The sequence below is a fragment of the Sparus aurata genome, chromosome 7 (assembly GCF_900880675.1).
Source record: "Sparus aurata chromosome 7, fSpaAur1.1, whole genome shotgun sequence".
Taxonomy (NCBI): Eukaryota; Metazoa; Chordata; class Actinopteri; order Spariformes; family Sparidae; genus Sparus; species Sparus aurata.
Window position 1 is genome coordinate 13,957,353 of NC_044193.1, and position 17,761 is coordinate 13,975,113.

Consider the following 17,761-nt stretch of genomic DNA (forward strand, 5'->3'; position numbering starts at 1 on the left):
AAGAAAGTAGAGACAAAGGAATAAAGTCAGTCAATCGATCAGACATCGCCTTCTTTGAACGATTTGTCACCTGCAGCCACATTTTCATCACGATTCCATCGATAGGAAACATCAAAGAATCCAGGCTTCTTCCATTCAGGTTTATTTTCTTTCCATCACATTACATCACATAGATCACATTATCAGCATCATACATGGTCATCCATCTTTTCAAGCACTAGTCATAGGCTTGACATTCACACAAATACTCCTTGAGTGCACCACTCCTCAGAAAGTGCTTCCTCCGTGTGCGTGGGCCTGCTGATGAAGACCAGAGGCCGAGCCCACACACAGGAGAAAATCTTGCCCTCCAGTGAAGACCCGAGGCTGACGTCACGTTTCCTTCAAAATGCTTTAAGCTGTGTGTGCACGCGCGTGTGTGTGTGTGTGTGTGTGTGTGTGTCAGGCTGCAATGAGCATTTCTTTTTTTACATTTAGAGGAAAACAAACTACATCAGCCTTGGGTTATCAGTTACTGAAAGGGGAAATCTAACACATAAAACCCTTCAGTGTTATTTCTCCTAACAACATAAAAGGAACAGGGAAAAAATAAAGAGCGATGCTAGACATGCAAAACAACCTCAAACTCAAACGGACAATCAATCAATCAATCAATCAATCAATCAATGATGAAAAAAAAAAAAAAAGCAAAAGTTAGTTTTCACACCAGCCAGTGTAAGGCTCGGTAAAAACACAATAGGAGAAAAAAAAGGTCATCAAATGAGAGATTCTGACAGACGCAGGGTAAAAAGCCTGGACAAACAATAAGAGAACACAGTAGAAGAAGCGGAGAATTGAGTGGAGCTGCCATTGCAATGCATTACATTACATTTGATTTGGAAGGAGATCTATTGGCTTTGCTGCTGCTGGTTTACACACAAATGAAAACTGACATTCAAGAAAAAACGCAGCACATACACTTTGACATATGTGGAAAAATAAATGAAGGCTTTTTTTTATGCACATTTCAAGGGTTTTAGTTTAGCTTAATATACTGGGTAAAGGCTTGGGTGGGACCACAGTAAAGCTGGATAGCACAAGAACAGGAAAATCGAAAGGTGATCACTGTAGTGAGAAGGAAATGGGAAGGATATGTCTATTAGGACACAAGTGGAAGACACTAAAAAAGCGCGCTGTCTGTTGGAATGTGCGGGGCAGGATAAAGATTCCCACAACGTTTTAAATTCATCATCATGACAAAAAAGGTCAAAGGTTATCCTGCCTAACAACAACTTGACGTCACGACCACAAACAACATCCACACATGTTCTGAAAACCAAAAAAAAAGACTATTTGGCAGGGAGAAAGACAAAAGACGACAGCAACGGTGCGAGCGAGAAAGCTCAGGTGTCACCAAAAGCTCAAGTTAGTTCTTGTTCCATTATAAAGCATCTCATTGCACAAAGTGAGATAGTAAAGCAATACTGCATGGTTTTGTTATCTGATATGATTTAGCAGTGTGGCGACAGCTGTATGTGGGTGTTAAGAGATTTGGATACCGAAATCAGGACGTGCAACAGGTTCACTACAGGCAATACAAACTAGCCAGCAAATATAACAACAACAAAAAAGACTTTTGTAGGTTTTTACATTCAACATGTTTTGTTTTTCTCCCCTTTGTCTCTAAGCTACAATATACATTGTATCTTTATGTGTTATGTTCACTATAGCTTCTCAATTGACTTAAAAAAAATGAAAGAAAATATTCCAAGCAACTATAATGTAAAAAAAAAAGTTTACTTTTCATATAACAAGATATAACAACAAAGAAAAACGACAACAATATATGAAAAAAAAAGCCTCACGGTTCTCTTTATGTTGCATATGTACAAGAAAGCCCTGAAACTGCGAATCCATCCGCATCGTCACTGCGTGTCTTGTGTCTGCAAATCACACCCATTAACAGTCAACTTCAACCTCCATCTCCCATGATTCTAGGTGACACTTGTAGCTCTTGATCTAGTTCACCAAGGAAGTTCTCTGGTGTGAGATCTGTTCGCGAGACCAACTTTGTTCCCACAGTTCTTTCCGGCCCTAGTCGAGCTCTTGGGCCGTATTCATCACGGGCCAGTTTAGTGCAACTCGAGAAAAGTTAGAACAGTGGCCGGCAAACATTAGCACTTAGCGAACGCTAAAAGTCTGATTCACTGCCGGCAAAAGCATCGGCCCCCTAACCCTGCTGGTGGACAGCGCTTTACACTGATGGATAGAGACCTGATGGGTTGCATTTGACACTCGACCAAACTAAAAGTGGTATCCAGCACTAACAACAGAATCTACACAGTCTCTACCTCAGCTCAGCAAAATGTAAATAAGCAGGAACTTGTTTTTATAGAAGTAAAGGAAGCACAAAGATGAAATTTAGAGATAAAAAAAGTGTGAGTATTGTGAGAAAAAACCCTCAAGGCAATAAAAAACTGTAAAAGCGCCCATTATTAAGACCATAATGTTTAGCCACTGACTGAGACCGATGTTTTCCCATCACTGAGACAAGGCAGGTGCTGCTTTCAGCCCTTGGCAACCCTCCAAGTGACTGCCTATGTACCACACTGTACTTTGCAGTACCACACTTTAAAAAAATGGCCAGCACTACTATGTTTAGCACAATAAATCTGACACAGAGAGCAAGACATTAACTGTCAAGATCACTAACGAAGAATGGGGGACAACCAGAGGTACAGAACCCCTGTCCCTGACACCCCATTCATTCCAATCCGGCAGTGACGACATCCCTCCCACCCCCATCAAAAATTCCTCACTTCAAAATGTGTGTGTATAAAATACCCATGTATAAAAACATGTCTTTGCGCAGTGCAGCGTAGTGCAATTTCACTAGGTCAGTTTCCTTTTTTTATGTTCTTTTCATTGGCACTTTGTGACGTTTCTGACCGGAGGAGGCCCACAGAACGCTCTCAAGAGCTGAGAGAGAGAGACGGAGGCCTAGCTTATCTGGGATGTCTTAACAACTTACAGGCAGGATCATTCATTTTCAAAACAAAATGGTAGTTTGTAACGGGAACTGATTGAGATATTAAATTCTGTCATGACTATAATGTGTTTTTTTGCACACCAATTAACAGTCAAGCCTCCGAGCTTTCCTTAAGAAGTGAGAACTGGTCGCCTTTTACATGGTATCAGCCGGCAGCAGACGGCACGAGTGACCCTGTGGCGGCAGAGGTCTGAAGTCATACTGTCTGCTCATACAGGAGAGAAAAGGCACTGTGTGTGTGTGTTTGTGTGTTTGTGTGTGTGTGTGTTTATCATACGCTGCCATGGTGATCAGGTCAGGTCAGTGTCAGGAGCGCTTAGAGAGCGGAGGACACACAGCAGACTCTACATTCAAAAAACTGCTAAGGAAGCATACACAAGTGAATCTGTTCTAAAGAAAACATCTACTGCCATGACTCTGCCTCTGAGAGCAGATCAGAAAAACCTTTTTTTGTTTGTTTTTGTTTAACATGAGTTTTTTTCTTGATCTAAATCGAGGCCCCTAGTGTAGAGGGTGTCACATTTACAGATGCCTTTTAAGGCAACATTTGGGATTTGGGGCTATATAATTAAATGAATTGACTAGTGTTTACAACATATTACTTTAAACTTAAAAAAAAAGAAAAGAAGTTTAACTCTTCTAGGAAATCTCTGAATGCAGGAATTACTTTTAAATGTTCTGACTAGTTCTGTCATCTAATCGGAATTATGTCAACGATAAGACATCATCATTAAGTTGTCCATCCATGTCATGAAGCCAATTACAAATACACTTCAGCCTGCAGGTGCACAGCTTTAAGCCCTATTTGCACAGGACTAGTATTACCAGGGGACCTTGTGTGATTTAGAAATTACCACCTCATGTTTGTGCTTCGTGTAGCACATTTGCACAGGAATAAGCGCAGTCTGTACTTCACTTGTGTTTACAGACATTATCTCCAGGATATGATGACAAGCCTCCATGTAACATTGTTTCATAAGCGGAGCGTCTGTTCTTCAGCAGTCACATTATTGATACAGTTTTCAGTTGATCTGCCCACTTTCTGCATGTGTTACAAGAATAGATAAACATTTGTAGCTGATTTAGATCAAGGAACAGATGTTGTGGATGCTCCTGACCTACTCTGTCATCACTTTTAGACATCAATACAGCCGATCTCACAGCACAGCTGTCGGCTGCCGTTAAACATATTATGAGCCACGCTCAAATTTCATGATTTTCCAGTTGTCTGACAACCACAAACAGCAGTTTTAGCCGATTTGCACGTGAACATCATCACATGACCCCTAGCAGTCCACGGGTAATACCAGTCCTGTCTGAATAAGGCTTTAGGTTGGAACTTGTCTTTTGCAGGAACACAGGAACACTGTTTTGCAGGAGATTTTCTTTTCTTAAACTATTTCTAATAAAGAGCAATCAGGTTACAAATGTCTTTGTATTTTCTATTCCTTTTTGTAATTTTAGGAAAATTATTAGAAATTATAAGCCATTATTAAATCAATGGGTGCATTTCCTTGGTTCACTAATATTGTTGAAAAACTAGCACTTTGGTTAAACACTTTCAAACAGCGCTGGTCTGAAGTGACTTGATTTGATTCTCACTTTCATTCTCAAATGTTAGACCAAAGGGAGAGATCATTCTGGCGAGGACTAAAACACATCAACTAAAAACCTAGAAACCTAGGAAAAAGTGCTTGGTTCCTGTGAAATTAGGTCTGATATCTACAAATGTTGTAATGCTGGTTAATGATAGTTATTCAAAAAGACTAAAGATTGGGTTCATTCTTAACTTAAAACTGTCAGAAACTTTGAGAGGAAAAAAAAACAGGAAGAAAATGAGCCTTTCTGCCGCGACTCACCATAATAACAATGACAACCACAAAGCAAGAAATTCTGCTGATTGCACAGTGCAACTGCTAGTTGCTTCAGCAAGTCATTGCTGAATATAAACTCTATATAAAGAAGAGATATCCACTCTCTCAGACAAACGCTGTTGTTACAGTGATACTCTAAAAGACAACTAATTTCTTCAAGGTGCATATTACTAAGGGTACTAAGTATAGAGAAGAAGAGAGAGAAATACATTACATATGTTGTGTACATCTCTCAAAAACATTTTGGAAAGTCAAGGGGAAACTTTTTTTGTACCACTTTTTGTGATGGTGTGTGCATCTTTGCAAAAGTACAAGAAGTATAGCTGGTTGTGCTGAATTTGATTAATGAACAGGAAGTAGATACTGAACAATATGCATTTAAACATACAGTCGATATCCAGTAAGGCTGCAGGGGACGGTGATGCTAGATTCAGGATTAAGTGAACGGGCTCTTTTTTTTCTTTTTTTTTTTGCCTTTGGTAGGTTTGAACTTCCTTGAACAGTGACAAAAACGGATATGCTACAGAGGTCTTACCAAGCAAATCTGGTGTTAACCCTTGAACTTCCAAGAAGAGTCATGATCCACCCAATAAACAGTAGATGATGATCCTATAATGAACAACAGAGTATACCAAAAAGCTTATCTGTAGTCTTGAGTTGAGGCCTTGAAAAATGTAGAGTGGAAAAACAAAAGATCAAATCAGAAGGTTCAGAATCCAATTCAAAATGTTTCGCTTTTCGTCATTCATCAAAGCAGTGAAAACGTTTCAGTCTTAGAAAAAAAGTCTTAAAACCTGCGCAAAGTTCTTTTTTCTTGCTGATTTTTTTTTGGATTGTTTTTACCCACCAGTTTTTTTTTTCTTTGTACTTGGAAAACGTAAAACAGAGAAGGCAATCCCTATGTTGGGCTGAAGGAAGCAGCACCGAGAGCTCCGCTGTGAAGAAATCTTCCCCTGTCTCCTCTGGTGGACGAGTCCATCCAGCTGTTGCTCTGAGCTCAGGAAGAGCTCATCTTGCGGATGAGGGAAGGGGACCGGATTAGTCGGTGAATCTCTGACAGGCTTTTTTCCAACGACAGGCTGTGCACCACATGTCTCTCTTCTCCATGCCGTACACCTTGCGGCACTTCTTCGCCTCCCCACGGGGTTTCCTTGGTAACAGCAGATGTGACAGCATAAGGACACGGACACAGACATCCAGACGCCCACGCGGGCATAAAAACACACATACATGTGCAGTGCACTTGAAGGCATATATAAACGTGCACATGTAGGGGCAGGGTCAGGCGCACATACACATAAATCACACGTCTTTCCTTTGAAAGTCAAGGGATACACTGAATTTAAAAAAGGGAAGCCAACTGTGAGGAAGTCGATAATTTGATGGAACTAAATTTGAATTGTTTCGTAATTTTTATGTGACCTGATATCATAGATCTAATATAATAGGATTTAGCGCCATTTTGGCAGTGCAGTGTCCCAAGAGTGGCTAATTCCTGCTATTAAAGGGCAGTTCTGTCAATTTTACACATTAAAGTGTGTTTACAAGTCTGGAGAAGTACTACGGCATCATCAAAATAATTTTGTGACACCAAAGAAAGTTGCATGCAATCTAATGAATTGCTTCAAGTAGCTGAGTTGCACTGTGGGTAATTTAGGCACTACAATATGAAAAATAGTCCACTGGTCTAATATTGCACTCCTACATCAATGTTAAACTCATTATGGAATTGAAAATCGATACAGCAAAGCGTTATTCCACCTTTTTTTATTCCATGCATTCTTCTTCCTTATCAAAACCTAGTGCATACATTACCCCCAATGCAACGCAGCCACTGAGTGACATCACTGGAGGCTATTCTCAGATCATGCAGCTTCATCTGGAGCCACAAAAGCTATGCTTTTTCACATATGCAGTCTGTTAACACACATTAATGTGTAAAATGGGTGGACCAAGAAAAGAACCACATTCGAGAAGCTGGAGAAGCTGAATCCAGTAAATATTTAGGATTTCAGGCTAGAAAATAACTTTGATAAAGCATCTGTTACAGCCACTTACAATTCACTGCATGTTTCTAGTTTGCATTTGCACTCAAACTACCACCATAGTCACAAAGTGATGCAGCTCATTTGAAGCAACTGTGATATGGAGGACAAAGGAAGATAGAAGAATAAAGGATGATGAAATGTTTTTATCTTTAACTCGTTGTTCCATAATTGTAAATCACTACAGATAACTGAAGCAAAACTAGCAGAATGATCTAAACCCCCCCTGACTCACACAGTCACATGCACTCTGCTGCATACCTGGTTCCGGGTGTCGCTTTAGGGGCTGGTGTTATTAAAGCATGGTTCTTGTTAACAGTGGTGTGTGTGCTTGCTGCCGGCTGCCGCTTCTCGCCAATGCTAACTGTCCGGACATGAGTCACAGGCCCCTGCAAGAGTGGAAAGACATCATAAGTGCAGTCTTCAGTTCAACACTGGTCCAGTTTAGCCTAGCTCTATTACATAGGATGATGACAGATATACAGAAAGACGCACCAATGTTTCTGTCACTGTCAGAATAAAGTACAAAAGGTTACAATAGTACAACCAAGTCGTGTGCAGATGCTTTTCCTCCTTCATCATACATTCTCTCATTGCTCCTGCACCCACCACCAAGCCTTTCTGTGGTGAGCAATGAATTTTTCATATAATGCTCATCACAGTCATTATGGCTCTGACCAACATTTTGCCTGTTTTGTTGCTACTGTGGTGCCCAGTGTATGGGCCAGGGGTGTACGAAGAGGCATACACAAAAAGAGAGGGTCCATTCAAATGAGGCAGCACAAGGTGAGTTTTTGTATTTTGGTGGGAAATGTCACTTGGAAGTTCATCAATGATGCCACACTGGCACATTTGTCAACAACCAAAGAACTTTGAGAATAAATCAGTTTTAATCAATAAACTAGCTTATGTGTTGAAATTGGCATCAAGGAAACGAAAGTGTGTAAATTAGTCTGCATTCATCAAGTAAGTAATGACTCATTCTTCTGGTATCTTGCTGCCTGGAGCTTCTTTACACTGATGAAAAGCTTCTCTTTCAGTTCAGTTCATTACATTTCTTAAGTAATCTGAAGGCAGCAAGACACATATGTTGATTAATCCCCACGTCAACTCCCCCCCCCCCACTTCATTTTGCACTTTGCACTGCTTTACATACATAAACAAAAATAGAAAGAAATACAGGTAGAGTAGAAGACGCCCGCACAGTCTGTGCACCCTATAATACTGCTTTGCATTTGTTGTTAAGCGATTAAAACAGGACCAGAGGGGTTGACAGCACAGAGGTAGCTAGACGACAGTGGTGAACGAGTTGAGTATCAATGCTGTTTGTCTGTCATCAATCTCACTGCAGCTTTACATCCTGTTCTTTAGGCAGATAAATCTCGATTGCCTTTGATCAATGCAAGCCATAAATACATCTTTAGCGGTATTGTGTAACTTCTGTAAGCTTCACATGACATCAGGCGACAGTCATAAGTTATAACATAGATGGCATCCAAATAAGTTTTGTGAGTCATCCTGAGCTCTAATCTTAATTTTTACACATATACAGGACTGTTTTTACCACTTAAAATCTATTCCAAGACAAGCATTGTTCACATTTAAGACCAAAGTTGTCAAAGCTTGCTGCACTATCTGTGAGCTATCTTATCTGGTCTGCCAACCTCCCCCAAAAAAGAAAAAAAAAAGCCACAGATCAGTTCATACAAAATTAATCTGTACATTATTATCTATAACAGGGAAAGTTCACATTACATGCATTTTCTTTTGTCCCTGGCTCCAGTGGTTGCCAGTCAGTTTTATTATTGATTTTAAGGTCCTTTTATTGGTTTGTAAATCTTTAAACAGTTCTGCGCCTGAGGATGTCTGATGTGCTTTTAAGATACAATATGTACCCCCTAGATCCCTCAGGTCCTTTGACTGTCTCCTGGCTGCCCCATGACCCAACACTCTGATTCATGGTGCTGTCACATTCAGCCATTATGGCCGCAGCCTTTGAAAAAGCCTACCGGTGGCCTTGAGAATATAGGAGAGAACATCTGAAAGCTACGACCTGTATTGTTGTCACACTTTCCTAATGTTTTAGTACATTTTTTATTACTATTCAGTTTGCCTAATCTTACATAAATGAGGCAGAGACAAAGATTATAATGTTTGCACCTGGATGCCCATTTGATTTTGAGTCCTTATCTTGATTATATGTTCCACATTTTTAATAGCTTATTTGGATGAATGTTGCTACACAAAGAAAGCCTTAAGAGGATGATTTAAAGAGGCGGGGAGGGCGAAAAAATAGCTACAAAATGCTACTACATGAAGGGCGATAAGTGGAAACAGCAGGAGAGGAGTTCAGATTGAGATAAAAAGGCGTGAGACAGAGCCTCACTCACCGGGACGCCTTTGAAAATGACAGGAGGGGACTGCCACGACACACTGATGCCATTCTCAGTCCCAATTCCAGGCCCGGTTCCTCTACCACTGCCTAACCCAGCCAGCTCAGGACCCACTGGGATGCTCACTGGAGCAGTGGCCTGGAACATGAACAACCACCCCGCCATAGCAAGGAGAGGACAGAGAGGAGGAAGAGGAGGGGAAAGTGCAGATAGAAAAACAGAGCAGGGGAGAATACAGAAAAATAAGATTATATAAGGAGTAGGAAAAGCATTTCTCCAAAACTTCATCTGAATTGTGCCTTCATATCAACTCTCATTGAGCTACAACTGCCTACCACAAAAACTGTGTATTTTACATAAACACAAAATGTGAGCTGGCAGGCATCTTGCACATAGCAGTTTTTAGGAAAGCATCAAGAACAGCAGAGAGATGACGATCGCACGACTGAATAAGAGAGAATGAGAATAATGCAATACCGAGACAACAGAACTTGAGAAGTGGTGATTGTCGTTTCACTACATATGCATAATATAAGTCTATTTTTATGTGCATTTTGAGTTGTAATGGCAACTGAAGGTTCAATACGCCCTCGAACCACTGCCATGGACTGAATTCAATATTGAATATTTTGAAAGATTTACTCTTTGACCAAATGTGTTCTCCCAGCTTTTTCACTTTTACATCCAAGGGCATTTAAGTAGGGAATACACATGAATTTGTAGAATGAGTGGAAGAAAAAAGAAGATGGAGAAGAAATACGAGGGGAAAAGGATGGAGGAGGGATGATGGGTAGAAGGAAGGAGGAGGCATGGATACCCAAAGTTGCTACAGAGCAGTTCAAATTAAGTGCTGCAAGCAGGAATTTAAGCATAATTAGATCTTATAGCAGAAACTTTTTGACTTAAAAAATATCCAGACTTCATTCTTCATGTGACCTTATGTTAATACTTGCAAGAAAGTTTTTTTTCCCTTTCACTCCCTGATATACAGTACACTCCCACACTGATGTAGGAGTTAAGTAATTCAAACTGACCTCAGAGCTTTTTCGCACTGCCTCTGCAGATTCCATATGATCTGAAACTCTGCAGCTTGCAAACAAACCGACTGCTGCTCAGTGTTTTGTGTGTGCGGTCGTATCAATTTGTCAGAGATTACATTTTGTAATGTGTGTGTGTGTGTGTGTGTGTGTGTGAGAAATACCTGGTAGGCATGGTCAGTGCGGATGTGGCAGAGTGTGGAGGGAGCTGACTGACTGAGCAGTGTTGGGGCGTGGCTCTGCGAACCGTTCATACTGATGTGTTCAGAGTGAGGGACACAGGTGAGCGGCGGAGGGAAGACGGGCGGAGGACCGGCTGTGGTGGGGGAGGTGGGCGTGAGGCTGGACAGACCCTCTGTAAGGCTGTCCATGTTCACTTCGATCTCTGAGTAGTAAAAGTCTTCCTCTCCATCGCTGTAGTCCGAGTCGCTGTTTCGGCTGCAGGAGAGAAACAGTTACACTCATCTGAAACCCTCTAAATTAGAGCTACCCACATAATTTAAGTTTCAGCTTTGAAATTAATATTGGGCATCTCTCTATCAATATATTTGACAGGTATTTTCTATTAAGTCATTTTTTTCCTTTCATTTGGGTGCCAGAAAATTCTTTATGCTATCCAAGTACGATGATTTTCTTCATTACCGTCTGTTACCTATAATTTTGCATTTGTCCAAAGGCTGTAACCTGTGACATATAGCCATTTGGCTGGAAATTAGGTGGAAAACATTTATATGTGATAAAAAGCAAACCTAATAATACAGGAGCATAATGTGTACTCAATTTCACAAAATTTCAGTTGTATAAAAATTATTTTTGGGTGTTTCAAATATTAGTTTTAAAATGGTTTTGAATAGGTTTTTTTTGCATTTTTTTCTCCTTTTGTCCAAAGCCAATAATAAAGCTTTAATTCTACCAAAGGTGAACAACAATTCAGCACAGTTAACATAATTTGCAGATATTCATTATTTTTTATGATTTACTGTAAACATACAACTAAACACCTATGGAGCTCTTTTATTTTAACTGGATGCTTTATACATATACATGTAAGTAATAAACATGCTTGCTATGTACCGGTTGTACTTGTTTGCAATGTCATTCTATATGTATTGTATGTTTGTCACTACAGGTTTTAACGTTTTGTTCTTTTTAGTTTCGCTTTTTTCAACACTACAGATAGAAACAACAGATGAAAAGTAGCCTTTTGACTAATTTTATCATTGTTACTTGTGTATAGCCACGTTTTGTTAATTTGCACTGTCAACTCTTAAATAAACTAAACTAAACACACAATGCAAAGACGAAGAGGATAATGACGAGATTGTAAAAGCATTTAAATACATTTTACTTTAAATTCTACTGCTGATATCCATAAATATAAGCACAGCTGTCATCAAAAAATAAGTTGGATGAGGAAGGAAGGAAAAGGGAAGTTGTTCCTCTTCCAAGCAGCAGGGGGCAGTAAAACCCAGCGTGCTGCAGATGGCCTAAAACAAACAGGCTGGTGATGAAATGACAATAAATGTGAGGATAGTTAGTGAGCCCCCTTCCTCAAAACCCTTCAGACTTTAAACTAATGCTTTAACTAAAAGTAGGACTCTCTCTGTCTCGCTGCTTTTAGTATGAAATAAACATTAAATTCTCCCATACAATCCCATTCAATCCAAATGTATTCGCTGGTATGGACTGAGAAATATTAAGAGTAAAAATAAAATCTTAATTGGACAAGAGAAGCATGAGTCAATGTTCAGATGCAGTAATATAAGAGCTCAGGAAGCTTTAAAGACAGGTTGCTGGATGGCATCCAAGCTGTGACAAGTCAGATGTGTGTCACTATTCTTGTCCGACCACATTACTTAAAGCACAGACCTTACAACTTCTACCCTGAAGCTGTAGAGAAAGGATTACTGAAGTGACACGACACAGTGAAGGTCTTTGTGAAGTGAAAAACAAAGCCTGCAGTTCTATAATATCAAACAGGCATCCACATTCACTAAACAGATTCTGACCAAATACATACATATGTGTGTATCTATATATATATATAGATAAACATATATATATATATATATATATATATATATATATATATATATATATATGGATATGGATATAAACACAAAAACAACCTTTAGTGTTACAATGAGGATCATCATTGTGACTCACATACATCATCACATTGCCTGGTGGCTGTACATGTGTGTGTGGGTGTGTATGTTGTGGTGCAGCTATGACAATAACTGTGGCTGAGTGCATCACACCACCAAACAGCATGTGAGAGGAGTGGAACCTAAAATATTCTGTTTTCATCAGCAGTTTCTTTAACAGTTTTTTGCAGATCTGGAAGCCCTGGAGAGAATGGTTGGGCACTGTGTGTGTCTGTGTGTATGTTTGGTTTTCTCGTGTTGACTTGCAACTCACCCCAGGTGGACGGTGCGGATGTGTCGCTGGATCCCTGAGGAGGTGCTGAGGACCTTTTCACAGTTCTTCCACAAGCACTTGAACATCACCTTCATGGAGTTCTGAAAGAGATAAAACCACCACCTGTCAGAAAATGGCTGATTTGGACAACCTGTAAGCTTCAGTATCAACGGGTGACAGGATAATATAATCTTTGATGCCTGAGCTTTTATGCTGTCTGAATGTCTGAACGTCTACCTATGGTTTATCTATTTAAACCTTTACTTAACATCCATGGCTCGTGAATCTTTTTCACAGTGATGGAAAAACTCCAGCTGTCAGCCATGTTAGTGAGAAGATTTAATGTAGTCTGGATGGGAAATAGAGATTTATATGCACAATACATTGTCATGTTCCTCTGTGTGGATTTCATCGGCAGCCTCAATACAAAGGCCTTCGTGGGAGATCGAGTGCCACTCTACAAGGGGCCAAACACTACACCTCATTAGAGCGCTATTAGAGCACCGAGCCTATAAAAATAGAAACCCAATATGTGACAAGTTCAGACACATACAGCGCAAAAGAGAAGGAGAGAGACAGATAAAGACAGGCACAACACACCTCACAGTCCTTTCATGTCCACTCACAGATTGATGAGCAGCATAAATGCAATATTATGATTCATCATACCGGAAACAGTTTGATATTATCTCACAAAATACTAAATATACATACATGTTGCACTTCTACTTCCCCATTGCACACCTGCAACACCCACACTGGCCTCTTCTTAACCTCTGATCATCAAAAAGAGCTTTTGTTAATATCTCTCCAATCTGATTCTACATTAGACCTAAGTTAACTCTCATTGGTTCATAAGCAGACTATGAGGAGATGGATAGATGGAGTGGGTGTGTCGATTTCAATCCATTTTCTCTTTTCGCATGTCGGGGGCTGGCAGCTGTCCCATGAGCAGGCAGGGGCCTGCATCACTGCTAATGAAAGACAGCGGGTGTGTACTCTCATTATCTTTCAACATCCCCTGAAGAAAAAAGGGCAAGAAAATAAGGGAGAGCCGGGAACACTGAGCAAGATAAGCAAGTGTGGAGAAGATTTTTTATCAATGGCTATGTTAACTACCTGTGACTACTTTTCCACTGAACTATTCCTAATTGACATTCATTCCCTTTAATTCAATATGACAGCAACAAGCCATTAAACTGCTCAACGCATGTTCCCGCCGTACTGTTTAAGACAACCCTCTTATTAAAAATGACACAGCAAAGTCTTTAATCCCACAAACAATCACAAATCACTTTATTCCCTAAGCGTTTTTTTCTTGCATCTTAACACTGTTATAGTGAGACCGGTGATTGCCATGTTTAATAATCCTCTTAACCCACTGCCTGCACAAACTCAAACAGCCTACAATCAAAGGGGCAGCTGCCCACAGAAGGTTTAGACCTCTGGGGTCGGATTTAGCTATATACAACACAAAGCTAGCCAGCAGGTTAGCTCATATTTTAGCCGCTTTTCCACACAGCTTGTGTGTCCATATTCCACCCAGCATCATCACACTTAATTTCCTGTCTGCTTATCTATGGTACGGCATGGCTCTCTGGCAGCATCGTCCTTACAGGCTTTACGGTTTATATATTCGGCAGCTCAATAGACTTCACTGCTGCTCCACTCCAGGGAGGATGAATTGCAAACTCCCACATATTGTACAGTATATGAGCTCTCCTCTGTCACTGTATGGCTGGAGGAAATATTGAGATTCATTTCTCCTCTCCTCCTTTACACCCACAGAGTCTGACTGTCCTCGTTTTTACGCATTCCCCTGAACCTTTTGTTACTTCCTGCTGCTCATCAGTCCCCTCTGCTTCATTCTTCCTGAACCTTCCCACCTCTATCCCTGAAAGACAGAAAATGGGATGCAAAGCTTCTTGACATTGAACATGTTTTGACGTTCTGGACTGTTTCTATGGCAGAATAACAAGGAGAGGGAGAGAGGTAAAAGAGAGAACGTAATTGATCTTCGATACAAGCAGAAAATGACAGGCCTTATGTCGGAGGCTTTTAAAGTGCATGGTGCTTAAATTTTCTGAATACTATATACCAAATGGTTTTCAACGGTCTCTCCCTGCTAGTACTTTATAGAAATAACAAAAGCACATCAGAGCTGATTCTCTACAAATGTGCTCATGAAGTGTAACTCAGCATGCAATAATTTTAGGTATAAGTTAAAAGTGGACTGGACAGCATCCAGGGCGGCTGTAATAACCACAAAACCATGGCTGTGTCAAAAAATTTGCTGTGTGACCAAACTGTGCTGTCAGCTTATTTTCTTAAGTTTAATTTATGATCTTCATGACACATTGTTTGTCTTATCAGATGTGTATAAAATACAATCAGAATAACAAACAGATGTGTTGTCTGATCTGCTCATTCAATGTGCTGTGTCATCAAACCATAAACTCCTCCCTAATCTGCACATCTGCGGATATTTCACAATAAAAGCATTCATGCTGTTCAGAAATCATAATCAAGTCTTTAGCCAAAACAACACTGGACAAAATGCAAAAGCGAAAAAACTAATGTGGCTTATTGAATCAAACAAAATCTAACAAAGCATAAAGATGAAAGTAGACAGCGTTCAGTTGGTTTAAATCTAGAGATGCCAATTCTTTTCACCTTTATTTTTTCTCTTTTTTTAAGGTAGGGTTGGGCTCCCAGTCACACAAGGTAAAGAGATAAAAGGTAGGGCAAGACTGTTATATCAATATTATAGGCTGATATTGGCCTAGCACACATATATCAATATCTGCATCTATGTTCCCCAATATGCAACAAGTGAAAACTTGTTTTTGTAGTGATTACAATGCAGAAAGATTAATTGGGATCATTTTGAATTATTAAATATTTAGTGAAGTTTACTGTATAATTTAAGACAATAACGTTTATTGTATAAGATCTTTCCTCCATTACATGTCTTTTCTTACAATTGTTTATTAATAACATTTGTGGGATCAAAAGAGTGTGTATGTTGTAAACCAGATGGTTTGATTCTCAGAAAGGTTTATTTCACAAGTCTCTCTGGAAAGGAGCCGCTAGACACTGTTTGGAAAAGAACGGGTGCTTTTAAAAAATACTTTGAAGGTGATTGGATTAACCATCTGTATGTAACTTTCTACCACAAGCTAACTTCAACCAATCAGATCAACAGTGGAAGAGCTCTACCAGTCCTAACTCTCTATATATCAGATAGTGATTATTGTAGTTTGGCCTTTTTAAGGGGGTAAAATACTTTTTGAAGCTTCAACACTGACAATAGTCCATTTCGAAGTTTACTGGAGGTGAAACAGTGACTATGGATAAATATCTCATACAACCCCACTTATTGATATGAAACAAGTATCACACTGCTTTGTGATCTACTATAAAAGACAAAAACAACTGAACATATTTCAGAATGGGATATGACATTAAATGTCTGAACTCCTGTATTGTGCTGATGCAGCAGAACATAAACATCCACCTTTACCTTTCGCTTCCGAGGTATGGGGTCCTCAAACATGAAGTGTGTGCTCTCTGTGACATCCTCACTGACATCATCACACTGGGACGAGAGCAAGAAGCTCTTGTTGGTGTCGTTGGAAAGAGGTGGGGACGGTGTAGAGGGCACTGACTGGTCGCTGGCATCCCAGCTCCAGTTGCCACTGGTTGAACTGCTGTAGCTGGCTGACAGCACCTCTTTCCAAACCCTACCGGCTGGTTCTGGGACTGTGGGTTAGAAAATTCACTCAGTTAACTTCTAATTAATGGCAAGACGTGGCTTAAAACAGGATATGACAGGGGTGTTTGTGTTCATTACTTTAAAAGTCCTGAAATACAAACAATGCTGGGAACACCATGTTATAGCAGTATGCAAAACAATCCTGACCCAAATCCTAACTCTGTCATGGAAATGAAAATGTAAAATCTCTAAACCGCGATAGCCTGTTTGATGCATAAACTCTTGTGTCTTTCATATCTTATACTAGAATTTACTGTCCTTTTCCATTTAGCTATACTGAGCTATGTCCATTAAACCCACCACAGCTTTAATTTCCTGTACAAGGTACTATATCATTTCTCTAAGTCTTGGCCCACAGCCCTCTTTATGCACTTTGGCCTATTGGCAACCAATCTAATAATACTTCATATATAAAAAAATCATAATCGCACAGGCTTGATGTGACTTTCACTCGCCAAACATAGCAAATAAATAAAGCTAAACCCTGACATAGAAGAAAGCTTAAAATCACGTACTGTATGTTGGGGATTAACTTATACAAACTAATAACTATTTCATATAGAAATGTAAGGAGCTAAATCCCAGTTCATATGAATATGTAGCATAGATCAATCCATGCATAGGGATTACTCAACAATATTACTACGGCCAATGGGTGGACCATAATTCCATCCATAAGAAAGAAACAAATTACAGCATGGCCTATCCTATTTCACATCTTTAAAAAATACAATATTGTGTACGATCAAAAAACAAAAAATGACTCTCAAAGTCAAGCTACATATAATAATACAAACTGACTGATGATTTTAATGTTGAAGCTAGCTTTTTAAGGACTGTCAGGGAGTTGTGGAGTGAGTGGCGTCTTCATACCACAAACAGATGTTTTTTATGAGGCTTGACCAAACTGAAGATATCAGCCAAAAAATATTATCTGCATCATTAAGGTCCTCCCAAACCCACAGCATCATCTGACAAAATCTAATGATTGCTGAATTCCACCATGAAAACTTGAATTGCTATAGTTTTACATATACTTTACTGAATTGGTACAGCAGTATTAAACATGGTGGTCTGGGAAATGAACTGCTACATGTTGCCTTACTGAGAGCAAATACAGTTGCCTTGGTTTAATGCAGAGCTACAAAAAAAAAAAAAGAAAGTCAACAGGACTTTGACCGTCTGGCA

General features: G+C 39.7%; 1 protein-coding gene across 2 annotated transcripts in view; it reads right to left on the reverse strand.

The window, feature by feature from the left end:
• Nucleotides 1-124: 124 nt before the first annotated feature.
• The window catches only part of slc2a4rg (SLC2A4 regulator), a 42,699-nt gene continuing 25,062 nt past the window's right edge, over nt 125-17,761 (reverse strand). Inside the window, exons 4-9 of one of the 2 annotated variants that reach the window (XM_030423208.1) lie at nt 16,322-16,560; nt 12,799-12,899; nt 10,542-10,815; nt 9,338-9,478; nt 7,209-7,336; nt 125-6,052 (exon numbers count right to left, since the gene is read on the reverse strand). In XM_030423208.1, coding sequence (XP_030279068.1) covers nt 5,941-6,052; nt 7,209-7,336; nt 9,338-9,478; nt 10,542-10,815; nt 12,799-12,899; nt 16,322-16,560 — 995 coding nt within the window. In that variant the 3' untranslated portion in view covers nt 125-5,940. The remainder of the gene's footprint in view (nt 6,053-7,208; nt 7,337-9,337; nt 9,479-10,541; nt 10,816-12,798; nt 12,900-16,321; nt 16,561-17,761) is intronic. The other variant, XM_030423209.1, reaches the window with a different exon arrangement.